Consider the following 25081-nt stretch of genomic DNA (forward strand, 5'->3'; position numbering starts at 1 on the left):
TTCTTTTGTGTTACAGGGGAGGGAATTGTTCACTCCCTCAAACTGAGGTGTCGCTGCAGGACTAACATCAATACTAAAAAAGCAGGAGAAACTTGTTGTTCAAGTGGACAGATAGGACGCTGTTCCATATGTATCCAGTCCTGCATAGGGGACTACACAAAATAATTACTTAAACAAAAAAAACTTCTCCACACTTTAGATGTAGATTAAGGTATTCCAGGCCTGATAATAACCTCCTTCCTTATTACAATATGTACAAAAACACTAGGTGGTGCTCTGATGAAGCTGTTTTATTTCTGTGGAAAAAGACAGAAGTATCTAACTCAGCAGCTGTTCACTGTAGTAAGATGAGGCCCTGAAACATAAGCTCTTGTGTCAGAGGCCCAGTCTGAGGCCTGAAGCCTGAACCAAAGTACTTCCAGGAACTGCTAAGCAAAAGCTGGACTGTGAGCCAGAGGCAGGCCCCGCTCACAGAAGTTGGCGAGAAGAAGGTTGTTAGAAACAGGTGCTTAACATATAAGTGCTAATAAGAGGAACTTGTGCCAAGATGGCACCTGGACAGTCTGATACAAGGACACTCCATAGACATAAAAAGGAACAGGCAGGTGTATCTTGAAGACAGGGTTGAAAGTACAGCATGATGGATAGGTCTGTTTGTCTGAAACAACATGATCAAAGGGGGAGACAGCACCCTAATGAGCCAAGAGGGTGTACCTCAATATGTTAGTAGGGATGAGTAATCTGTCCTGTAACTGTATAAAAGAAGGTCCTGGAGTGCGCATCTTTGTCTGGCCTAGGGGGCAGTGGAAAGTCCCGCCACTGACTGAGCCGGTCCATTGCCAGGGGGCACTAATTCGTAGTATGTCTTGTAGAGTCTACGGGAAACTATTACTGTGCTTCGTTTGACAATAAACCTGGCTCGGGTTCCTTCGTACCTTACTAGAGTCTGTGGTCATTGGGGGTTCTCTCAGGGTCTGCTGTGTCAGCTATCTGCGCAGAGCTGGGGCAGCACACAGAGGGAACACGCACGCAGCCGACTGTTATCATCATCGAACAAGAAGCAGAGCACCACACTGGTAGCTACTGACAACATTCACTATAGAACATGCAATGATGATCTCTTGTACTCCTTGCCCCCAGCCCAAGTGAACCCGTGCATTTTGTCTTGTAGCTGAAAGCACGCACTTCAGTTTTACCAAAAATATTGCTGTTGATGTACGGTGGAGCCTTGTTCATGCCCTTAAGCAACATCTGGTAAGGACTCAGATTCAGGAGTAGTTCAGAACTGCAAAAAGTCTTTATGGTGTGTATTAAGACTCAGCAATCTTAGCATTTCATGTTTTTTAACACATTTAAAAGGGAAAGGATGATGATTCTTCTTCTAGTGATGCTCCATATATGAATTCCAAACATGGGTGCACATGCGCCAGAGTGAAAATCTTGAAAAAGCAGATATCCTAGCCCCAACACAACTTGAATTCAGGAAAAGACATAAAACCCAGGCATCCATCTTCATACTCCTGGACCTTGCTGCGGAATTTGCCACAGTCAGCCACAGAATGTTGTTGTCCATCTGAAGAAGGTATACAAGGGAATCTATTAAAATGGCTTGAGTCCTCCGTGGAAGGATGGGTCCAAAAGGTAGTGATTGGAGATGGCTCCTCGCAATCAAAGACCTCGCTTACAGAGTCCTATGAGGATCAATTCTCTCTGGTCGTCTTCAACACTTACATGCAGACATTAAGTGGACCAGAGAAACATCAGTGATTCAGATTTACACGACACCCAACTCTCTTGTTATCCTTCACAAAATACAACATACTAGTGTGGCAACTTCTCCTCCAGGTTTTCCTAGGCTCATTCCTTTTTTGAGGTAGCTGTACTGGGGACTCCGTAAGGATGCTCAGTACCTTCTGCTAGCTGTCCAGTTTTATGGGCTCAGCATCATCCCGGGTGTACCTCAGAGGTGGCAACCCTACAATATAGTTAACCAACTACCCCAGTGCTTGGTCAAGATCAGTTCATGGATGAAGAAAAGTTGGCTGCTCCTAAACCTAAGCTTGTTGAACCTTAAACCTAGAGCAAGATCAGCATTGTTGATTGGTGGAGGAAAACACTTTGAGGGATTGCACTGTAGATGCAAATTCCCTTTTGAATTGCACATCCACAAATGGTCAAGTCTGTCTGGAGTGCTTTTGAACTCCTTGATTAAGCTAGGCTCTTGTTACAAGTAACGTGTTCTACTGTGTGGTTGGCTAGGAGGTTGTGTTTTGTCCTGGCAGATGATAACCTAACCTCCAAAATAAACACCTGCGTTATCTCCTGGCTGGACTGTATCAATGCAGTCAGCTATCTGAGCATCAAACAATCATCCCTTAAGAAATTTCAGCTATCAGAAAATGCACCATGAATTATCATGAGCACATCATATCTGCTCTCTACTCAGGCCTGGTCTTCCACACTTAAAACTTATACCAGTCTAGCTGTGTCGGGCAGAAATATGAAAAAAAAAACCACAACCCTTAGCTACATAGCTATGCTGACAAAAAAAACCTGTGTAGATGCAGCTATGCTGACAGAAAAATGCTCCTGTCCACAGAGTTTGTTGTTTAGGGAAGTGATGTGATGTTCCTACATCACAGGGGCGGGGAAACACCTTCTGTTCGTATCTACATTTAGGGGCTTATGCCAGCACAGCTATGTTGGCATAGGGTGTGATAACCTCAGTATGTTGACTCTCCATAGAATATTGCATGAAGTTCAAGATATCCGTTCTTATCTTAGAAGTGCTTAATGACCAGGGTCCAGGAACTGGTAAACACTGTGGAGCAAATTCCGACAGTATCTAAGAACTGCCTCAAACATCAATGCAAGTGCAAGGTGTTCTTCACTAATATAAACATATAGCACCTCAAACACTTTTTCTTAAAGCAGCGACAATGGGGCCGAATGAAGTCCTTCCACCACTTTCTATCTTGTACCAGCTTCACAGCTTTGTTCATCTTTAAACCTTTTTGTTCTATCTTTCTTCACCATGTCTATCCAATGCATCCTCAGTCTTTTTTCACTCTGCACAGTGAATTTAAATGTTGAGCTGATCTCCTTCTAACACTAACAAATTCAACTCCGTTTCAAGTGTACTTGATATGACTGTGTTTTTAATGAAGTGCACTATTGTATGCACATTAAAGTTCATATTGCACCCCTGAGCCTATTTGCTTAATCAAGAGTATCCTATTGATCAACTACAGGTGAATCTTAATCTTCCCCCTGTTTTGCTAATCTGAAAGTTTAATGATCTTGTTACACACGAATACCTTTGTCAAGATTAATAAAATTAGAGCCCCCTGGGACTCTAAGCCACATTAACACACACCTTCCTCTCTGTTCTGCTTTATGCTTGCTAACCAGTTGTTATGCATCTTAATTCACCTAACACATACCTAGTATCTCAGTTTTGGTATCCCTTTTCTGCAACACCTGACCGCTATCTGGCTCTACCCCTTGTAATGCTGGCGATGCCCCACTGCCTGGGGCTCCTCCCATGCGGTGATATTAGAGTTCAGTGGTTAAGTTCAGGAGCCTTGTAACTCTTCCTCTACTCCTTGTTGCCCTGATGAGACAGAAAAGCTGGAATGTGACCCTATTTCAGATATGTGCTTGTCAGGTAAGAAGAGAATCTGAGGGAGGGAGTGAAACTTAAGATACACTTGGAAGGTGTAGATAAGTTTAGATATAACTAAATTTATCCTCTTACATAAGGATGTGTAAACTGGCAAAAAAAGTAGAGGAGGCGGTCTAGTCTGGTGAAGATGTGCTTTAGCAATTGGTAACAGCCGTAAAGTACAAAGGTCCAGGAACAAACAAAACCATACAAAAATGGAACAAATGCACTTGCTGCTTCTGTATTGGCTATATTTAATCTAGAAATATCCTGGGTAACACTTTCAATTAAACTAAAGTGACTTAGGTTCTGTTGAAAGTACCATTGACTTCAAATGGGACTTAGGCTCTAAGTCACTACTTTTGTTTTTGAAAATGTGACCCAGTATTTAATATACCTCTGGATATTTCTATGGTGTTTTGTTTTGAGCAGGTTCTTGGCTTGTCATATACATCATGAATTGTGGGTGGCAGTGTCCAAAACTATTTCATTGGACATTATAATGAGCCCTGAACACTGCTACAGTTTAATTAGATATGTAGTTGAACAGAAATTCAGCAATGCTATTTCAGGTGCAGTCGTCAAACCAACAGATTATGAGGACTTCAACAGCAGCTGTCTCCACTACTGCATTAAAACTGATTATTGAAGTATCACAGGCAGAACACCCACTGACAGTGGCTTGAAGGAAACTTATAGATGTTTATCTAGAAAATGACGGGGTGGGGGAGCAACATCGGAAGCTGTTTGGGGTAGGAAACATGTTTTAACTGGGTAGTGCTATGTAATTGTTGAGGTAACTTGTTGCTAGGGAATATCTATTATAATAAGTGTTCTAGGAATGAGGATTTAGAGGGTATTAAGTTTAAAAGACTCTCAGGGTTTATTGTCTCGCAAAGTACCCATAGTTAAACTAGCCAACAAAGAATGAATGAGCAAAGATTGCAGATTTACTGTAGGTTGCATGGCTACTCAAAGTTCGAGGACTGGGGGAGATTGAGGACAACATAATAGGGATTTTAAAAAAAGTGTTTGTTTTATTTCCCCTCTCCCGTCCACTCCCTTCATTGGTCAGCACTGCAGTCTAAAAATTTGAAGAGATGGAGGGCTAATGGCAGATAGCCAATGATTGATTTTGATACACCATCACAGTGGCTTTCCAACTTGCCCAACTTGGGATCTCTTTTCCCCTATTAAGTCTCCTCTGTAGAAGGTTTAATCTGTCTAGGTTCTTGCATCTTACAGTTTAACATTTGTCATACTATCTGTTGATGCTCTGAATACTCAAAAATTCTTAAGTTCAGAGAGAGAATTTGAAAAGCCATTGAGTTTAAAATGTGTATATCAATCCTTATAGTAAGTGAGGTAATGCTTCCAATACAAGGCATACTGTTTTAGAAATCAAAGTTAATCTTATTGAAAAGACCTGAAAAGATAAAAATTCACTGCTCTTAGTAACTGACGTTGACACTGAATGAGGGACTGCTACTACATCCACAGTGCAGGGTAAAATAGACTCACTACCAGCAGTAGATACAGCAGTCTTCGTATTTCTAAATAGTCAAATGGTTGTCAAAAGTGTGTTCTGCCTTTTTTAATTGTGATCTGACTCTGAAAAAGCTTTCTATAACAAAAACCTGGACAGGGAAGAGAGCTCATAATATGAAAATATGTGCTCTCTTATTAGTAAAGCTCTGTAAATTGTCTTTATCCTTCTAAATTTCTGTAGTAGTTCTAGCCTTCAAATGTGTAATGCCATCTTTATTTTGTTTGTTTTTCAGATGATGATGTGGATCTAGAAGCTTTGGTAAATGACATGAACTCCTCATTTGAAAGTTTGTACTCAGTGTGCGGTATGCAGTCAGAAACCACTCCCCTCCTTCAAAATGGCCAGCTTAATCGCAGCCAACTGCCAACCTCAGGAACAAGTTCTCTGCAGCCCATGTCTCCAAGGCAGAAGGTGCAGCGGTCTCAGCCAGTGCGCATTATGGCAGTCAGGTATGAAAAGAGGACAAGATAGAGGGACTCTTATGTTTGTTTGTCTTGGGCTAACTGAAAGGACCCAGATCATCTCATGATTTATATCTGACAGCTGCTTAATGGTACTAAGTGGTGATGCACTTGATTTTTGTTCTGTTTTTTTAAGAGAAAGATGGCTTACCAACTAAGACAGAAAATACAATCTTGTATATTGTCTGTATTACTTGGAGGCCATGTCTTTAGTTTGGGCTTGCTCAAGTGACCTTCCATGTTTGGATTCAGTTAATATCCTTCATGCAAATGTGCTGTCATGCACAGTATCTACTCAAAATATCTTGTTAGTTTAATAGAAACACTTTACCTTCTGTAGTGGCCATTAGATACTTGTCTACAGGTGCATTTGCCTATATGAGGCCCAAACTGAAACAGCAGGTTTGTGTTACAAATTTATAAAACCTTATATTAACAGAGCAAGTCTAATGCCACCTCTAGCGACCCCATTAAAACGGGGTCGTGACCCACTTTGGGGTCCTAACCCAGCGTTTGAGAACCGCTACAATAAAGCATCTTCAACTCCAGACATAGCAGCATTATGCTAGTGAATAAGAAGCTGAAAGTGGAAGTATCTTTAATCTTTCACTTCAACCTTGCAAGCAGCAAGTTCCATGCTGGGAACAGCAAACTGATTTAAAGATACTCTTTTTTTTTTTTTTTTTTTAATAGTAGTTGAAGGTTTTTATGTGTAACAAAAGGTTCTTAAGCTTGTTTGTTTATTTTTGTTTTTTTAAAAAAACCCTGCTGTTGGTTTAACTGGACATGCTGATTTGCTTTCATCCAGTCCGCAAATATATTTGGGGTTTTCCCTCCAGTTAACAAGTAGCCTTTCCAAATGAAGTGAGAAACACAAATTCATTCATTAATTCTCCTGCTTGTGGAGCACATAGTGCACACTTTGGATCACCTGTTTCCAGAAAGCCTGACCTGCCTGCTCTATATTAAGGTTGAGCAGGTGAGGTTAATAACGTGGGAAGACGTAAGAGGCTGATTGGTCCTGTGTCGGACAACCTTGTTTGTAACGTGACAAAATCACCATATGCCTTCAATACATCATTGCTATTTCATGTCAATAGCGTCCAGCTGGCACATTTGTGTTTCTGTGGTGGCCCAGGTTTCAGAGTCCTACAAAAGGACCGAAGCCACTGCTGCTTGTTGGATACACATCTTAGTCTGAGTTGATATGTGGTGGTGTTGCCACAGAGGCTTCCAAAAAGTGGGCACAACACTCGTAGTCTTACTGATTTGATGTCATGTCAGGAAGGCAGCCTCCTTTCTTGGTGACAATGGAACCAAGATATTCAAATAAGCTGACAAATTCAACTTCTTGTCCATCGATTATGGTGGATGGGGTAGAGGTCCATCAGCCACATTAATCAGTTTGGTCTTCTTCCAGTTGACTTGCAGACCAAGCTTACGTGTTATTTCCTTAAATATTTTCAGTACATGGATGAGATTAGTTCATGAGGATGTGAATATAGCCATGTTATCAGCATATTCCAAGCCTGTTATGCAGTATCACTCCCAATCTGCACCTAGTGACCGCTTCCATCATTTGTTCAATAATGATGTTGAGCAGATCAGGGCAGCCACTCACTCTTCACGGACGCCACTGTTGTACTCAAACTAGTTGGACGTTCTAGTATCTAAGAGAACACAGCTCTCACTTTGGCAGTGCATTTCTACAAGAAGGTTGAGGAGCTTGCCGGGCACACCAGCAGCTTGCAGGCAAAGCTAAAGGGATCAACAATCAACAGAGTCAAAGGCAGCTTTCACATCAATAAAGGCTATATACACCTCATCCTTCCTGCATTGAAACTCTTGGGCTTTTTGAATAATTTGTCTAAGGGTAAGAATCTGCTCCATGGTTGATCCAGCTGGGCATAAACCTGACTTGCTGTAGATAGCATAGATTCCTTATGGTGGGTTTAACATGCTCAGGAAGAACCAGCATGAACAATTTGCTTGAAATGGAAAGCAAAATGATGCTGCAGTGATTGGAACACACCAGATTATGGCCTTTCCTTTTCCAAAATGGAAGAATTAATCCCATGGCAGCATTCATTGGATAGTTTCTCATGAATCCAGATTTTGTGGATAACGTGGGTCAGCCACTCCAAGACAGAATCTCCATCGTGCTTGATCAGCTCAACAGCAATACGACAAACACTGGCAGTACGACCATTCTTGAGCTTACAGGCTGCACTTCGAATCTACTTCACAGTGACATCACATTACACGGAGGGTGGTCACTGGACTCTTTGGGTCCCCCTGGAACTGCAAATCTGCTGCTCTGAAGAAGCACTTAAGAAGCTCCTGAAAGTGTTCTTTCTATCTACTCATTCCGCCTCGGTGCTGAGTATGTTACTGTGTCGATCCTTGATGAGCAAGGATTTGTTCCATGGACCAGCTTTTAAGTTATGCAGTTCTTTATAGACTGTGCTGTAGTCGTGTGTGGCCAATACAGCTTCCATCAATAGAGCCTTATTTGCCCAAAACATCTCACGGTCCTTCTTTAAAGCTGTTACACGCAAGGCATTGAGGCGTAGGTATTTTCGATTGTTCTCGATTAAGTGAGCCAAGCCATGTTTTTTCTATGATATCCATGGTCTGTTGACTTGCCCATTGATGTTTAGGCTAGCATGCCTTTTCCCCAGCACTTTGTTGGCAGCGTCCATAAGAGGAAACAGTCACAAAAATTGTTGACTTGCTTGTGTTAAAAGCTTTCATCTGCAAAGTTTAGTGTGTCAAATCATTTGCAGATTTCAGCCTGGTATTCCATTTTGACAGCAGTACAAGTCAGTTTCTGTAAGTCTAACTCACTAATGGAAGGCTTGGTTTGAGTAGCCTTCAACTTCAGTTTTGCCATTGGCACAACCATCTGTGGTCAGTACTGCCAACAGTCGTATATACAGCTTCTCCACCAATTGGCTATCAGAAAGTGAACTAGTGCTTTGCAGGTTCATCCATGATTCAAATACGAAGTCCATGCATTTATGTTCTTCTATTGGAAATCAATGTCAGAAACCAGGAGACCAGTGGGGCACGAAGCTCCCTGTTACCATTCATGGTCATATTCACAAAGAAATGCCCAATGCTTTCTGGCCAAGCTGTTCTGGTGTCCATTCTAGGCACAGTATTGGCATCACGTAGCACAGTGATAATCCTGTGGGGAAGATGCATTTGGTTTTTTTTAAACTGTTTCCTTGGCATTCCCAAGCATAACAAACTTATCAGAGAAGACTCTGACTCTCTTAACTCTGTGCAGTTCCACAAGCACTAGTACAGTAGGGCCTAGCTTTACCTAGGCTCAGCATCACCATGCAGGGGCAGATGAACGCAGGGCTTTAGGGGCTGCAGCCCGGGGCCCCTGCACAGCAGGGCTCGGCAGGCTGCCTGCGTGCCGTGGCCCCATGCTGCTCCCGGAAGCGGCCGGCTGCTGGCACGTCTGTGCGGCCCCTGGCGGGGGCGGGAGGGGAGGCAGCTCCCTGCGCTCCGTTGGAACTGGCTAATAGGATCTGCACAGGCAGCACACGGAGACACGTTGTCCCCCTCCCCCCAGGGGCACTCAGAGACATGCCAGCAGCCAGCCGCTTCCGGGAGCGGCGTGGGACCACGGCAAACAGCCTCCCTGAGCCCTGCTGCATTGCCCACCGGGAGCCGCCTGTGGTAAGAGCCCGCACCTCACACCCCCTCCTGCACCCCAACACTCTTCCCCAGAATGGAGCCCCCTCCTGCATACAAACTCCCTCCCAGAAAGAAACTAATATAACAGCTGTTCTAAGGTAAGAAATAGGCTATTTTGAATTAACTTTACTATATTCTACATGTTTTAAGACTGAAATGTAACCACAGAATGGCTTTATGTTAATTAAAAGGCAAGTTTAGTATAGTGTTAATAGCCTCGATGCCATAATTGTGATCATTTTTGTTTTAAATTAGGAAAAAGACTTGTATACAGGGGCCCCCCAAAATCTAATGGCCCCAGGCCCGCAGGAGAGTTAATCCATCCCTGTCACCATGCTTAACTTTTAGTTGCCTAGAAAATCACATGGCCTCACAAAGCCTGAGTTAAACACCTATACGATGAATGAGGAGAGATAGGTGCCTTCCAATGGGATCACAAAAGCCGGCTAGACTGCTCCTCCCCTAAGTTAGCTAGTGGGAGATGTCAACAAGAGGGATGTGTGCTGAGTTGAAACCTTCTAAATGCATTGAAGAAATTTTTTATTCTATTCCACTTCACTATACTGGAGGTCAGTGCAAGTCTCTGATCATAGGCTGTCTGTAAGCTTGGCGCACAAGAGGCTGTCTTGATTATAGGGAATCGTTACCGTAAAATATATAATGACCAATTCCAGGTAGCTCTACTGCATCTAGATAACTCTTTCATCATATTGTTTAGACACAAGTGGGGAAAACCTCCACCACCTGGCTAGACAAGTCAAATTTACACTGTTATAGCCCATAGTTATGACTGACACACCACTTCCCACCAAAACCAAATCTTGCCTATCAGCCTGTTTAAACAGGTGTGCCTTTATACTGGACCGTGAAGGCTGCGAAATTCTGGATCTGAACAATCCTGCCAGCAGAGTTCTTGTAGGCCTTGCCACCAGTCCTAGAACTCTAGGAGTATCCTAGTTGATTGTAATACTGAGGTGAAACATTGTTAGGATCTAGTTACGATCAACGGCGACACTTCAGCAGTCTGCTCCTATGCTAGAGCTCTAGGACTGGTGGCAAAGTCTACAAGGATTCTGCTGGCAGGATTGTTCAGATCCAGAATTTGGCAGTAGCAGCCCTTTTCTTGGATTGCATCCATTTGAACGAGCTCACGTATATGTACTTCTGGCATGTAGAACATAAACTAACAGTCTTCAGTTTAGCCCTTGCTCTCTGTGATATAGGTCTGATTTTTTTTCTCACCAAAACGTGCATTTAATTTGTGTGCACAATTACCTCAATTATGCACACAAATAATCAAGTTAGATGCAGCAAAAAAAGCTTGGATGCATGACTGACTTTTCACATGCATTACCTAATTTGTTCATTCAATCACTGTAATTGTATGCATGTTATTGTGAAAAAATACCTTTGTTTAGAACAAAGTTTGTTTGATCCCCTTTCCTAAACGGTGTACGATATCAATATGCTGAATGGAGGGCAGTGGGTTAGTCAGGAGACTTAATTTCTTCTTTTAATATTCAGTTCTTATGTGTTTGTAGACGTCTCCAAGAAGAAGAACAGCAGTTTAGAACATCCTCTTTGCCAGCCATACCAAATCCATTTCCAGAGCTTTGCAGCCCTACAAGCTCTCCGGTACTGGCTCCTGGATCTTTACCTCAGAGTCAACCTGCTAGTAAGCATGTGAGTATTAAGTAGAAGTACTTTTCTATCACAGATTCTCGTTTAAGCTGACAATTGATTACTTCAGTGTAAAGGTAGGAGAACCCTAAGATGCTTAGAAATATTTATATATCTTGTCCTTGAGCAGGGCAACACTGGCAAGAGAATACTATCTGCAACCAGACTTTAAAGCTGTAAAAGGTTTGTAAGTACCAAGATATCAGAAGCTCTCTTGCCGTTAATGAAGGATGTTTGGAGTGAATGAAGCAATAATATTTAATATCCTCTCCTGAATTTCATTATGCTAGGCAATGTTTCATTTAATTAAGAAGTCTGGATAATTTGCTTATAGCAGTAATTGGGTATATTATACTGCATATTCTAGGTGCCACAATAGTGCTTAGCAGCCTGTTGCTGATGAAAAATTCAAGGGGTTTATAAATAGCTGCCTATTTGCTTTTAAAGATATGTGTGGTCTTTACTGGTTTTAATGTACTTCATAAAGCTGCACATAAAGCAAAGTAATCTTCTTAGATCTGATGGCTGAGAGCAGGGGGATGGGACTTAGAAGCAGAATTATCGGATGGAAAGCTGGCTTGAGTGGCTCTTCACACTGAGAGTTTTACAGTGACACTTAATCAAATTGGGGTGCTCACACAGGAAAAAAGGTGTCCTCATATAAATATTTTTTCCCTCCTTTCCACCCCTCTCTACCCCCTAAAGAGTTCCATTTCACCAGCCCCGCTATTAGTCCTGGAGCTCTCGTGAAGTAGACACTGCACTTGGGCCAAAAAGCTGTGGATAATTTGTGAGATCCACAAACTTGCACTAGAATGAAATGATTTGAAAAAAAATCTTTTCATTTGTGACTGGAGACCCAAGTACAAATCTAATCTGGGCCAAAGGTATGAAGATGTTGCATTACCTCATTTTTGGTTTTCTAGAAAAGTTCTTCAATGGAGCAAACTGAAACCTAATATTTTCCTCAGATTCCCTTTTTAAATGAAATGGTTAGATTGAAATAAACATCCACAATTTACCTCCACACAATAGGTGCTACATAACTTGCTACCTTTTTTGTAAATGCACCTTCTCTGTGAATTAATTAAAATTTCTTAACAGTGCATGATATGAGGACCAGATAGTGTGCTGTCCCACAAAGAAACTAGAGAGCTCAGAACGTCTTGTGTGCTGGGGAATGGTACTTTGAAACGAAGTAGTAGGCAACTGTCTTGTGACTCCTGGCACTTGATAACAGAACACTTTTTCTGGCCTTTCTTCTAAGCAGCAAGGCGTGTGTTGAGACTGGCTGCAGCTATTTAGAGACTCACATAACTTATTCAGGCCTTCTATATTTGTTTCTCTTCTTTTTATATTATATTTTATATATAATATATATATACACACACACACACACACACACACACACACACTTCAGTAGTCAGTAGCTTTTATAAGTTTATCAAATGAAACAAAATGCAGCCTAAAAGATAGCTGAAAGCCGTAAGATGCTATCTTGAACTGCGTGTCAGTGATTCAGGAAAGAAAGACCCTTGTAGTTGGCTCTTTAACAGAGGGCCCCACGAAGCTAAGTTGCTCAGACTTTGGCTTCAGCCCCAGGTGACGGGGCTTCGGGCCCTGGGCTTCAGCCCCATGCAGTGAGGCTTTGGCTTTCTGCCCTGGGCCCCAGCAAGTCTAATGCCGGCCCTGCTTGCGGCCCCCCCCAGGAGCCCCGGAGTCCTGGTTGAGAACCACTGGTCTAAAAAGTATTCAGTGTTTCAGATTCTAATGTCTTTAAAAGGGCACCCACTTGAAAATAGTATTTCCATCTGAAAATGTTGTATCTGTTTATCACACGTAACATCTTTTTACTGTAACTGGAACATGATATATATGTATGTTATACGCTTGAAGTGTACTGTGACGTGTACCGTCAGTTTCTGTATTTTTTTCGTCCAGTTTCTACTGCTTGATTCAGGATGTGCTTTAGGACATCACTTATGCACTATTCTGGGATTACTTCATGCACATGGTCTGCCCAGGTCCATACTGGGGATTTGTTTTGGAATTTTCAGTAGGGCAAAATAAATCTAGTATGGCTTATGGAACTGTCTTCTTTTATTCATTGTTTTTAATGTTATGAAATGTACCACACACTTAACACTTCAGTTGTAAGGCAGTGAAAAATATCAGAAGTGAGAAAAAACTTGAGGCTATAGCTACTGTATTTCAGTTTCACTCTCTTGCAGTACGTATTACCTGTTGAGAAGGATCTTGATACAGTGAATAACTATATCAATTTTCATCTGGAAAACATAGAGTATACTATATAATGATGTAAAAGCAGCAAAGAGTCTTGTGGCACCTTACAGACTAACAGACGTATTGGAGCATGAGCTTTCGTGGGTGAATACCCACTTCTTCGGATGCATGTAGTGGAATTTTCCAGAGGCAGGTATAAATATGCAAGCAAGAGTGAGTCAGGCTAGAGATAACGAGGTTAGTTCAATCAGGGAGGATGAGGCCCTCTTCCAGCAGTTGAGGTGTGAACACCAAGGGAGGAGAAACTGCTTTTGTAGTTGTCTAGCCATTCACAGTCTTTGTTTAATCCTGAGCTGATGGTGTCAAATTTGCAGATGAACTGAAGCTCAGCAGTTTCTCTTTGAAGTCTGGTCTTGAAGTGTTTTTGTTGCAGGATGGCTACCTTTAAATCTGCAACCCATCCTGGACAACGATCCCCCACTTTCACAGGCCTTGGGTGGCAGGCCAGTCCTCGCCCACAGACAACCCGCCAACCTGAAGCATATTCTCACCAGTAACTACACACCACACCATAGTAACTCTAACTCAGGAACCAATCCATGCAACAAAACCTCGATGCCAACTCTGCCCACATATCTACACCAGCGACACCATCACAGGACCTAACCAGAACAGCCACACCATCACCGGTTCATTCACCTGCACGTCCACCAATGTAATATATGCCAGCAATGCCCCTCTGCTATGTACATCGGCCAGACTGGACAGTCCCTACGTAAAAGGATAAATGGACACAAATCAGATATTAGGAATGGCAATATACAAAAACCTGTAGGAGAACAATTCAACCTCCCTGGACACACAATAGCAGATTTAAAGGTAGCCATCCTGCAACAAAAAAATTTCAAGACCAGACTTCAGAGAAACTGCTGAGCTTCAGTTCATCTGCAAATTTGACACCATCAGCTCAGGATTAAACAAAGACTGTGAATGGCTAGACAACTACAAAAGCAGTTTCTCCTCCCTTGGTGTTCACACCTCAACTGCTAGAAGAGGGCCTCATCCTCCCTGATTGAACTAACCTCGTTATCTCTAGCCTGACTCACTCTTGCTTGCATATTTATACCTGCCTCTGGAAATTTTCCGAAGAAGTGGGTATTCACCCACGAAAGCTCATGCTCCAATACGTCTGTTAGTCTATAAGGTGCCACAGGACTCTTTGCTGCTTTTACAGATCCAGACTAACACGGCTACCCCTTTGATATATAATGATGGGCGTGTTTACCAAAGTAATATGTGTATATAAATAAATGGGAGCACTAGTTACAGGAAACAATCTAAAGTGCAGTATCAAAATTAATCTGTCTGGGGGTAAAAATGGAAGTGTAAACTAGCTGTAATTCAGCAATGGAGAAATCTTATAGTCTCTTGCTGTGCAAAATGGTCTTTAGACCACTCTTGCATTGATTTTGAAGGAAAGCATTCAGATAGGCTGAATTAATAGAGAAAATGTCATCTAATGGTAGAAGACAGAAGAGTATCTAGTGTGAACCTATGCAACAAATAAATGATGAAGGCTTTCCCACATCGTGTTACTTTCGCAATAAGACTGAGCCCAGATGAGGGAAATCTGAAATGCTGACAGTGGATAGAATGCACTGTTTTTTGAAAAAAAGAAAAAAGGGAAAAAAAAGAAAAAGGCAAAGTCAGGCAGGACTTGTGCTAGGGTGGTCAAACGTTTGATGCTTCAGGGAGTCCAGGAATGAATGGTAATTAGACAAATGTGCTTTCATAGTGAGATTGCAGTGGTGAGGTAATGCTCAATTTCAGTGCTATAGACAGAAGCAGACTGAGTGTTTGGAGAGAGTTCACAGTGAGGGGGCCCAGATGTCAACCTGTTCATGCTAAATGGCATAGTGCTAAATGGCATAGTAAACATTTTAGTTAGAGAATCAACCAAGTAGGGAATATTCTGGGGGAGTTGAAAACTGACGCTGCACACTAAACAGAAGCTGAGTAGGACTCTGAGTTGACTCAGGAAACGCTGCAGGAAAAAACAGTTACACATTGTTGTAACTTCACAAATTAGTTGTATGGTAAACAAAACACCTAACATGTCTGGCACTGGAAGGAATTATGACTCTTCAAGCAATATTTGCCAGAATAGCTGTTGAATCTCTAAGCACCATCTCAAAATTATGGCACATAAAGCAAAATGAAACTACTGAGCTAAGAGCCATGTTATTTTGGGGGATGTTGACAAGCTTGAGGAATCAACTAAACGATACTACCCCCAATTATTGAATTTTTACCTCATATACACCTTTTTCTCTAAAAGCATTGCCCTTCCCACCTCCCCACATCTTTCACACCCCTTTTTAAATTGGTGCGATTAATACCAAAATGAAACTAAATACTTAGTAAATACTTAAGATCTCACACTTCTTTTGAAGAGGGCATTAATAGGGATACCAAGATCTTTGATCCCCCTCCTCACCCCAGCCCCTCAAATCTGAGGGAGATAGGAGAGATGGAGATTTTTAAACATCATTTAAGAGGATAAATATGTTTATGTAAGGAAAATTGTCACCAGAAGATAAACCAAACATTTGTCTAAAAAATGGCTTAAAAACATGAGACAGCTAGGTTACCACTAATTCAAGTCCATCTTTGTGTTGCTGGTATAAACCAAAAACTTGTTGGTAACGTAGGCTATAATTTCTGGTTGTGTACAAATATTTTGGAAGAAGCATGCAATAATTACATGTAGGTCACTGCAGTGCCACAGGATATTAGTCTAAAGTATCTTGTGTGAGTCAATGAAGCTTTCAACTGTGAAAATAAGGCAAACTTCTCACATCACATTCTCTATACAGCCAAGGCAAACTTCCAAATAGCAGTTTGATGTACCAAAGTTATTTACTCTTTTCTAGCAAATTAAACTCCTTAAATGGTTATAAATTAATGCCACCCTTAGTCCAACTTTAGGTGTCCTTCAAAAGAACTCCTGTAAACAGATGTTTTAGTTATCATTAGTTTCATAATCTGTCTTCACATAAAGGTTTCTGCTATCACTGTTTTGAAGTCAGGGACATGGGTTTCTGTAGGATCAGCAGTATAAAATTATGAACTTTTCATATGTGTACTTAGCTAACTTTGCACCTAAAATGTTATCACTGCATAAGCAAAAGCTGCATTTGAGCACACCAGCAGTGATGTTATGTAGGCAAAATACCAATTGTTGGCCGTAGTTTTAGTCCGCTTTTGTTTCAGCCTTTGCCTTTGGCCCCAATCTTGCAATTGGCTCACATAGGCAGCTGCTTGTGCCCTTGCCAGACCACATTAACCTCTGAGGTCCCCAGGGTCCAGTTGCAGAGTATGGGCCTACATTAGTGGTTCTTTTTTGGTCTTTGTTGCAACCTTGCAACTGTCCAAAAATAAAAGTTCATGATCTGAGACTTAAAAAAAATAAATCAGTGCACATGCATTAGTTTGTTTACTTCTGGGTTGCTCGTGCCTTTTATTTCTTTTTTCAGGTAGTTGCAATGATTATATGGAAAGAATTGGGGAGGTCAGACCTTCCCTGTGGGAACTGTATGGTTAAGGTAGGTTAAAAAAAAAATTAAGTCTCCCCTTCAGTTATGTCCCCTTTTACTTGGTGAGAGCAGAAATTGTAAAAAAAAAAATTATACCTTCCCAATGTTTAATTGATTTGGTGAGTTTGGTGTTACAACTGTTAGTTTATATGAAATCGCTCAGAAGAACAGTCATATTGGGTCGGACAAATGGTCCATCTAGCCCAGTATACTGTTTTCTGACAATGGCCAGTGTCAGGTGCTTCCGAGGGAATGAACAGAACAGGGCATCCCTGTCATCCAGTCCGAGCTTCTGGAAGTCAGAGGTTTAGGGAGCTCTCTGGAGTTGCATTGCTGACCAGCTTGGCTAATAGCCATTGATGGATCTATCTTCCATGAACTTATCTGTTTTGTTTTGTTTTTTTACACCCCATTATACTTTTGGCCTTCACAACATCCCCTGGCAATGAGTTCCACAGGTTGGCTGTGTTGTGTGAAGTACTTCCTTTTATTTGTTTTAAACCTGTTGCCTATTAATTTCATTGGGTGACACCGGGTCTTTGTGTTTATGTGAAGGTGTAAATAACACTTCCTTATTCACTTTCTCCACACCATTCACGGTTTTGATATCTATTATATCTCCCCCTTAGTCATCTCTTTTCCAAGATGAAAAGTCACGTCTTTTTAATCTCTCCCCAGTGGTATTAGCCGCAGAACCTGACCAGCATCAGCAGGAGTGTATGCTATCTCCTTGGAGCTCTAACTTCTGTGTCAGGGACCAGCTTCAAAATTGAGGAGGGGCAAAGATGGCTTAAAGCCACCTTTTGTGTCCCTCTACCAGCTATTGTAGCAAGAAGTTTGGAGCAGAGAATTGAGCGGTTTATCTTTCCTGTACTGGCACTTTCAGAAAGTCATTCAGAAAGCCAGTCACAAAGTTCTGGAAATAATCATTAAATATTTCCTATGTTCAAATTTAAAAAAAAAAAATTCCTTATGACACTATGCTGGCTTTACTCGCAGGAGCACTTTGGCTGTCCATTACGAAGCAGCACTTCTTCAGTGCCGGACGGATGGCGAGTGTGCACTGAAGTGTTGCTTAATAACCAATGTCCGTATTCCTGGGATATGGCTGCCCTGGCAAAGTGGGATTAGGAGCACTCATGACAGCAGGGTCAGCTGCACCCAAAAAACCACAGATATGTGAAAGTTTTAGCAGGCATCATAATCGTTCTTAAACTCTTTTACAAATGTCTAGAAATAAGACAATAGTTGCCATTTACCTTTATAACTGTCCTGTGCAAATATTGAATGCTGCTGTGATATTAACTATCGTGCAAATATGTATTAGCCTACATACACATGCACTATAGAACTTTATATTTGTGCACCTTATCTATGTATGTGTCCTTTTATATAACGTATATGTTAGAAATGGAAATAGTGCAGTAACATTATCATGGCTAAAAATAAAATTAGCAAATGTACGCTGTACATATGTTGGAGTTAGAGGACTTGAAAGAGGTAAAATCTGAGAAATACAAGATTGCATTTTTTGAGATGGCCAGAGGCAGTTTTTGAAGTAGATAAATGATGCTAATGGCTGATAATTATATGATACTATAATACGGAGGCAAAATGTTTCAGTGACAATAATAGATTATAAAATAAAAATGCTTCAAGTGACTCCAAATGGCTTTAACTTTGTACTGAAAGCTGTTAGGACTGATCCACTAAACATAATGTGCATTCAGTGTGCTCATTTTAAAACTGTAAAAGCAGTAGCCTAAATATTAAGACTGACAGTGCCCATTCTTTAAAAACCAAAAATTAAACAGTACTTGTATGGCTAACAATGCCTTAATTTAAACCTTTAAATTTTTACTCATCCAATATTTTGTGTGTGAAACTGCAAAAATGGTAATTATCTTGCTTGTTCTATTTCCTGGTTCACTGGCGTGGAGATTACATGCTTACGCATTGTACCAGAAGCCTGCACATTCTATGTTCTTAGCTCCATCTCCTAAGAAGACTACAGTTTAGTACAGTGGTTCTCAACCTGAGAGTTGTGACCCCATTTTAATGGGGTTGCCAGACTTGCTGGGGCCCGGGGCCGAAGCCAAAGACTGAGCCCCATTCCCCAGGGCTCAGGCTTCAGCTTTGGCCCTGGGCGGCAGGGCTCAGGTTACAGTACCCCTCCCTGCGGTTGAAACCCTTGAGGTTCGGCTTTGGCCCGAACCAGGCTTGACTGGGCTCAGGCTTCAGTCCCCCCTTCCTGGGATCTTGTAGTAATTTTTGTTGTCAGAAGGGGGTTGTGGCACAGTGAAGTTTGAGAACCCCTGGTTTAGTAGGAATTTAATAAATCTCACTCGGCTGAAGGACACAGCTGAACTGCTCAAGACATGGTGGGACAAGTACTAAGCTTATAGAATCATTAAAGTGAAGGACTGGAAGGGACCTCACTAGGTCATCTAGTCCAGTCCCCTGCACTCAAGGCAGGACTACATAATTACTAGACCAGCAGCTTTCATTCTTCTTGAGCTGAGCTACCACTTTGAGTTACAATTTTTGGTCTCTTTCCCCCCCAACCCAGACAAAAAGAGGTGAGTTGGGGATGGAGGTGGCACTCCCTCCCAAAGCCCCGCCACCTGGGGCTGAAGCCCGAGCCACCTGGCATCGCCACTCACCCCCCAAATGTTCCTCCATGCCCCGCAGTTTGAACACCTCTGAACTAGACCATTCCTGACAGGTGTTTGGAGGTTTTTAAGAACAGGTTAGACAATGACTGAGATTCTACCACCTCTCTAGCCAATTTGTTCCAGTGCTTAACTACAGTTAGGAAGTAAACCTCTCTTGCTGCAATTTAAGCTCACTGCTTCTTGGTATAATCCGAATTCCCAGCTTGGATTCTATCCTCCAAAGCAATGCGTTATTGCTTGGTATAATCTGAATACTTTATAAGGGTACTCTCTCTCTGCCATTTTCTGCTGCCTTGATTTATAGTTGCTTTATAATTGTCGGACTTGTTCTGTGTTACACTGTTTTTTAACTAGTTTAGAGCTGTGCAAATACTGGTCTGAAAAGATTGAACCGATTAATGTTAACAAAACAATCCGAGCTTCAAGATGGCTGTAATACGTGTAGAGGCAAGCCTTGTGACTAATTAAACGTGAGCTTGTTAAAAGGAAGGGCATCGTGCATACATAAAGGGCACTTGTGCAGTGATCTGGTATCCGCAGAATGCTTCCTCCCTCCAGCTGTGGACCATGTTCCTAGCAGTGTAACCATTGGCTTGTTTCCACTAATGCTATTGGCTCTGTGGGAAGGTCAGAATTAACTGCATCCTGGCATTAATGCAGCAAGGCATCATAAGGAGATGGGATCAAAACTCAGCTCAACTGTTGAATTTTTAAAGGGTTGTTTAGCTTTCATGTGGGTAAGTTTCAAAAAAGTGGAAAACCAAAAGTGTGTGAAAATAAAATGTGTTCTCTCAGCAACTCCTGAGTGGTAATTGAGATCCCCTTCATTACAAGACATTGGCGGTGTTTGGGTACTGCTGTAATGGCAACTTAGTATAACTGAGTGTTGTGGTGGTGGTGGTGCTTTTTAAAAAAAAAAGGGGGGGCAACTCTTTGGGTGGGAAGACATTGGAGAAGAGGAAGCTGACAGAGACCTTTCAGGTTTGCTCTATTTATCGCAAAAGGGACACAGGTTCCCCTTCTGCACATAACTCTTCCATTGTGCAGTTAACCTTTAATTAATAAATAAAGTTTCACACTATTCCACAGGTAAGTTATTGTGTGAGCACTCTGACTAGTTCACCCCCTCTATTCTGTTTGTGAACCAGTCAGATTGAATTTTGCAAAATATATATGGCCAAAATTTGACCTAGGGCTTCTGTGAGCACACTTCATGCTTGCAAACTGTTAAAAGCAACAAATCACTCTTGGAGTATCTGTTAGTAATTTACTATTCATACTGTTACTGGTCACATTTTTTCCCCAATGACTCCTGAACCGACAGAAAGCAAGATTGCTATGGCAATATCTCCAGCACAAATAAATATTCACAAGTATTTGTGACACTTCCTTTTCCACAACTCTCTAGTGAGCCAAAGGCTAACTCATACATATGTTGGCAGATTGAAGAGAAAAGGCTTAGTCACTGATTTAAGGAAAACACTTAAGTGCATGCTTAATTCACATTGAAGTCAGTGGGAGTTAAGAACATGGTTATGGTTAAGCACAAGCACGTGCTCAAGTGCTGTGCTGAAGTCTGAGCCGAAGCACCTTTGAGGCTTATAATCAAATACTTTCAAATACTACTTGCAGTATTCACCCAATGCTGGTGACATTCCTAATAACAAAAGTAAGTTAGAGGAAGTGACTTGTGACATGTGGAGACTGCCTCTTTTCCTTTCCACCCCCTCCACAGATTCTTATGGACAATGAATTGAGATCTGGTGTTTCTGGAATACCTTGATTCTAGTCACTAAGCAAATAAACTCTTTGTAATATCAAAGAAAATATTATTTCAGAACTAGATGCTCTTACGTTGTTTGGCTTTTGTTAAGGCTGATCCTTGAACTTTTTTCTTTAACAAATTGAATCTGGCTTGGCAAAGCTGTACAGCTTGTCCTAATGGTTTGTGGCTCAGCATTGGCTCTTGCATTGTACCATTGTGTGTCAAAAGGAGGCCCTCAAATAGTCAGATCCAAGTATTGTCTTTATGTTTTGTACTGTGCTGGAAAATGTTACTTCTGAAACTTTACAGCTACAAAAAGAACAGGAGTACTTGTGGCACCTTAGAGACTAACAAATTTATTAGAGCATAAGCTTTCGTGGGCTACAGCCCACTTCTTCGGATGCATATAGAGTGAAACATATATTGAGGAGATATATATACACACATACAGAGATCATGAACAGGTGGGAGTTGTCTTACCAACTCTGAGAGCTACAGTAGTTCACAAACTTAACAGAACTCTGAGCATGATGTGATATTACATGAACTGTCACCTTCAACAAGATAATAGAATTGTAATTCCTACAAAGACATTTAATAAACAATTTCACTTAAATGGGTGTAGATTTATGCATTAGGGAAATAGGATTATTTCCAAATCTGACTAAAAAATGGAGATTATTATATTACCATGTCAAATGTATAGTGATAAATTCACAATAGTAAAATGTACCCATACAAAGATTTTGAAGTCTCTTTTGGATGTACATAAAATCTCTACGGGCAGATTTTACTCTGATTGTGAATTTTAGCAATGGTGTTCAAGAAACACAGGGAGATTCCCATGGTGTTAAAAAAAAAAAAAAAAAAAGTATTACATTGTAGTAATAAGAAATAATGAGATCCTTGGATGAAAAATCACTCAAGTACAGTGGAAATATGCTATGCAGGCTCCCTTACTCCAGAGATGCACGAACTATTTCACTCTATAAACCACACCATGAAAGAGATCTTCTTGTGTCACCTCCCTCTTCCTTTATCCCAGTTCCAATATCATGTAATGCTGTGAATTACCAGGAAGTTACCTGCAGAACACTGCTGATCCAGGTTACTTCAGTTGGAAGACCTCTGCTCTGTGGACGGAAATGTTACAGACATTCCAAAATGGTATCTACTACAGCAGCCATTTCCCACCCAACTAAGGGTATATCTACACTGACATTGGAGGTGTGATTGTGGTGGTACAGGCTACAGCACCGTACAAATTCACCTGGGTGCATACTTGCCTATGCTATCATTTCTTCAGTACTATTTTTAGCTAGCTAGCTTCATTAAAGCTAGTGCAGGTATGTTTACACAAGCACAGATCATATCCTTGATGTCAATCTAGACACATCGTGTCTCTGCTGCACTTCTTGCTCTAAATCTAGATGAAATTTTGGGGTTTAGTCTGCTGTCCTCATACAGCAGTAGGTTTTGTAATTTGTGGAAAGGACTTCATTGATCTCCCATACACACGCGTGGAGTAGGTAGTGGTAATATTGAAATGTAGTATCATTGACTAAGTGACTCTGTTGTAAAACAGAACCACCAGCAGACTGCTAGCTTAATCTGCTCTTAACATAGTCTGCTTTGTTAAATTGCAGCCCTACTTAAGTATTGTTTAAACTGTAGAAATTAAGTACTTCTCTAAGATTTGGTTGATTGTAAATATCTTTGAAATAGGGAATAAGCAAATAAGCAAAACCCTCTTTCTTAAGTGTTATGTGTGTGGTGTAATGGGGAATTGGTGTTGGTGCATGATGAGTACAGAGAGCTGGCATCCTGTTAAGTACACACACAACTAATATAGCTGCCTGCCTCCTTGCTCTTGCATCAATGACCTAGAAAAATGTGGAAGTAATAGGTCTTAGTGTACACACTGCTGAAAACGTAGGACGTTTTCTTCAGCCTGGGTTAGTTTCAACCCCTCCGCGCCCCCCCCCCCCGCACCCCCCCAGATCACAAGCATTGTAGTTCTCTTGGAGTGCTACAAGTCAGTCTTTTTCCACTTACCATGAGTAAGATGTGAGGAGGTGAAGGGAAGAGGCATGTTTAAGATAAATGTACAGGAAGTGATCCCTCATTAACTAAGCAAACTGTCCAAATCAGAGGGAACTTGGAGTTCAACAGTAAATATGAAAAGGACATTTACCAAGTAATGGCTAAGAGAACCATCCCTCACTTACTGGTCTGAGCATCTAATGTCATTTACAATTACTGTCTCCTGGTTCGGACCAAGAATGGGTGGCTGCTTCTAGAATGAACCCCCCCCCCCACTGTATATATAACCTTTTCTCTTTGTATATGGAGTTCAGGATTATCTGCTGATCTCTCTCTCTAGCATTAGGTTAGCATCACATTAGGTTCCTTCCCTTCCAATTTAAGAAGGGCAAGAACCAAAACCAGTCACAAAGTGAGAAATTAGATGAGTTTTATGCCTCTTACTAATGCTTGAATTATAGGCTCAGTGTTAATTACAGAAGGAATGAAACTGCATGGAAATCTTACAGAAGGGACACTGGTTATTGTAGTCTCATTTTCCTGTGTCACTTCTTGTAATAACATGAAGATACCACTGGCCCTTATCTAAAACAACATCAAAGTATTGCCAAGAGACTTGGCCTCAAATCTCTCGAGAGCTGGTCTTCATGTGTCTGTTCAGATTACTTAGGGAGTCCCCAGCACATTCCCTTTTTGGGTCAGGTAGTGTCAGGAAGGAGCTACTGTCCAAATTTAAGACTCCACCATCCCTGCTTTTCCCATATATTCCTTACCTCACACAATAAGTTGAGGCACACCTTACATATCCATGGCTTATGCTTCAGCTCTTGGCAAATTCATCAGTCAAAGGGTTGACTTGAAATCTAGTACATGTCAAAACAAGTTAGTTTCAGGTACTGCATCTGCCTTGGAATCGCCTTTCCTCCTCTTTGTGGCATTACATCATTTTCCTTTTTTTTTTTTTTTTTTAAATGTTTATAGCATCAGACTTATCTCAAGATGACTGGAGCTAACTGATTGGCTTCCCCAGGAGTTGGTGCAGCTTCTTCATATTGCATATTTAATTATATCTATGCTACAACTGAGTGTAGCCTCTGAATCTACTTATGTAAAGTCCTAAGCAATGATAGTTAGATTCGTACCAATGTCAGAGTAGGAGAACTGATGACACTACAAAGGAACTGGTCAATTTCCATCTGAACTGCTTTGTAGGGTGCTCTTAAAAGTAAGTCAAATATGATGGTAGAAATCGGAGTCTTTAAATACTAAGCCAGCACTTGTATAGCTGGTCATTGAATTGAATGAGTGTATCAGCAGCAACATTTTGGAAAATCTTAAAATGAATTGAATGTCATGGCTCAGATTACTTTGCTTAGTTCTGTTCTAATGGAGACATTTTGGTCATGTTAGAAAATCACTCCTATTACACTGCTCTACAGCCAAAATGCTTCTGAAATAAAGGTAGTCAAACTGTACTAATTCTGGGTCACTGAGAACGAAAATGATGCTTAAAATTGTTGATTGGCTCTAGTTTTCAAGATATGCTATTGGGTCAGTATATATGACCCTTGACTTGGGAATGGCAGAGGATAAGTGAGTTATAAAGGGAAGGGATCTCAATTTAAACCAGAAATGACTAAAATACATCTTTGACTGGATCTATGAATAAATCTATGACTGGGTTTGGACAGTA

General features: G+C 41.2%; 1 protein-coding gene across 3 annotated transcripts in view; it reads left to right on the forward strand.

Moving 5' to 3' along the window:
• GRB10 (growth factor receptor bound protein 10) overlaps positions 1-25081 on the forward strand; it is a 144350-nt gene that overhangs the window by 57449 nt on the left and 61820 nt on the right. For 2 of the 3 annotated variants that reach the window (XM_065398997.1, XM_065398998.1), the window contains 2 exons: positions 5446-5662; positions 10927-11068. In XM_065398997.1, the coding sequence (XP_065255069.1) occupies positions 5446-5662; positions 10927-11068 (359 nt within the window). Of the gene's footprint in view, positions 1-5445; positions 5663-10926; positions 11069-25081 lie in introns of those variants that run through there. The other variant, XM_065398999.1, reaches the window with a different exon arrangement.

Source organism: Emys orbicularis, chromosome 2, assembly GCF_028017835.1.
Source record: "Emys orbicularis isolate rEmyOrb1 chromosome 2, rEmyOrb1.hap1, whole genome shotgun sequence".
Classification (NCBI taxonomy): domain Eukaryota; kingdom Metazoa; phylum Chordata; order Testudines; family Emydidae; genus Emys; species Emys orbicularis.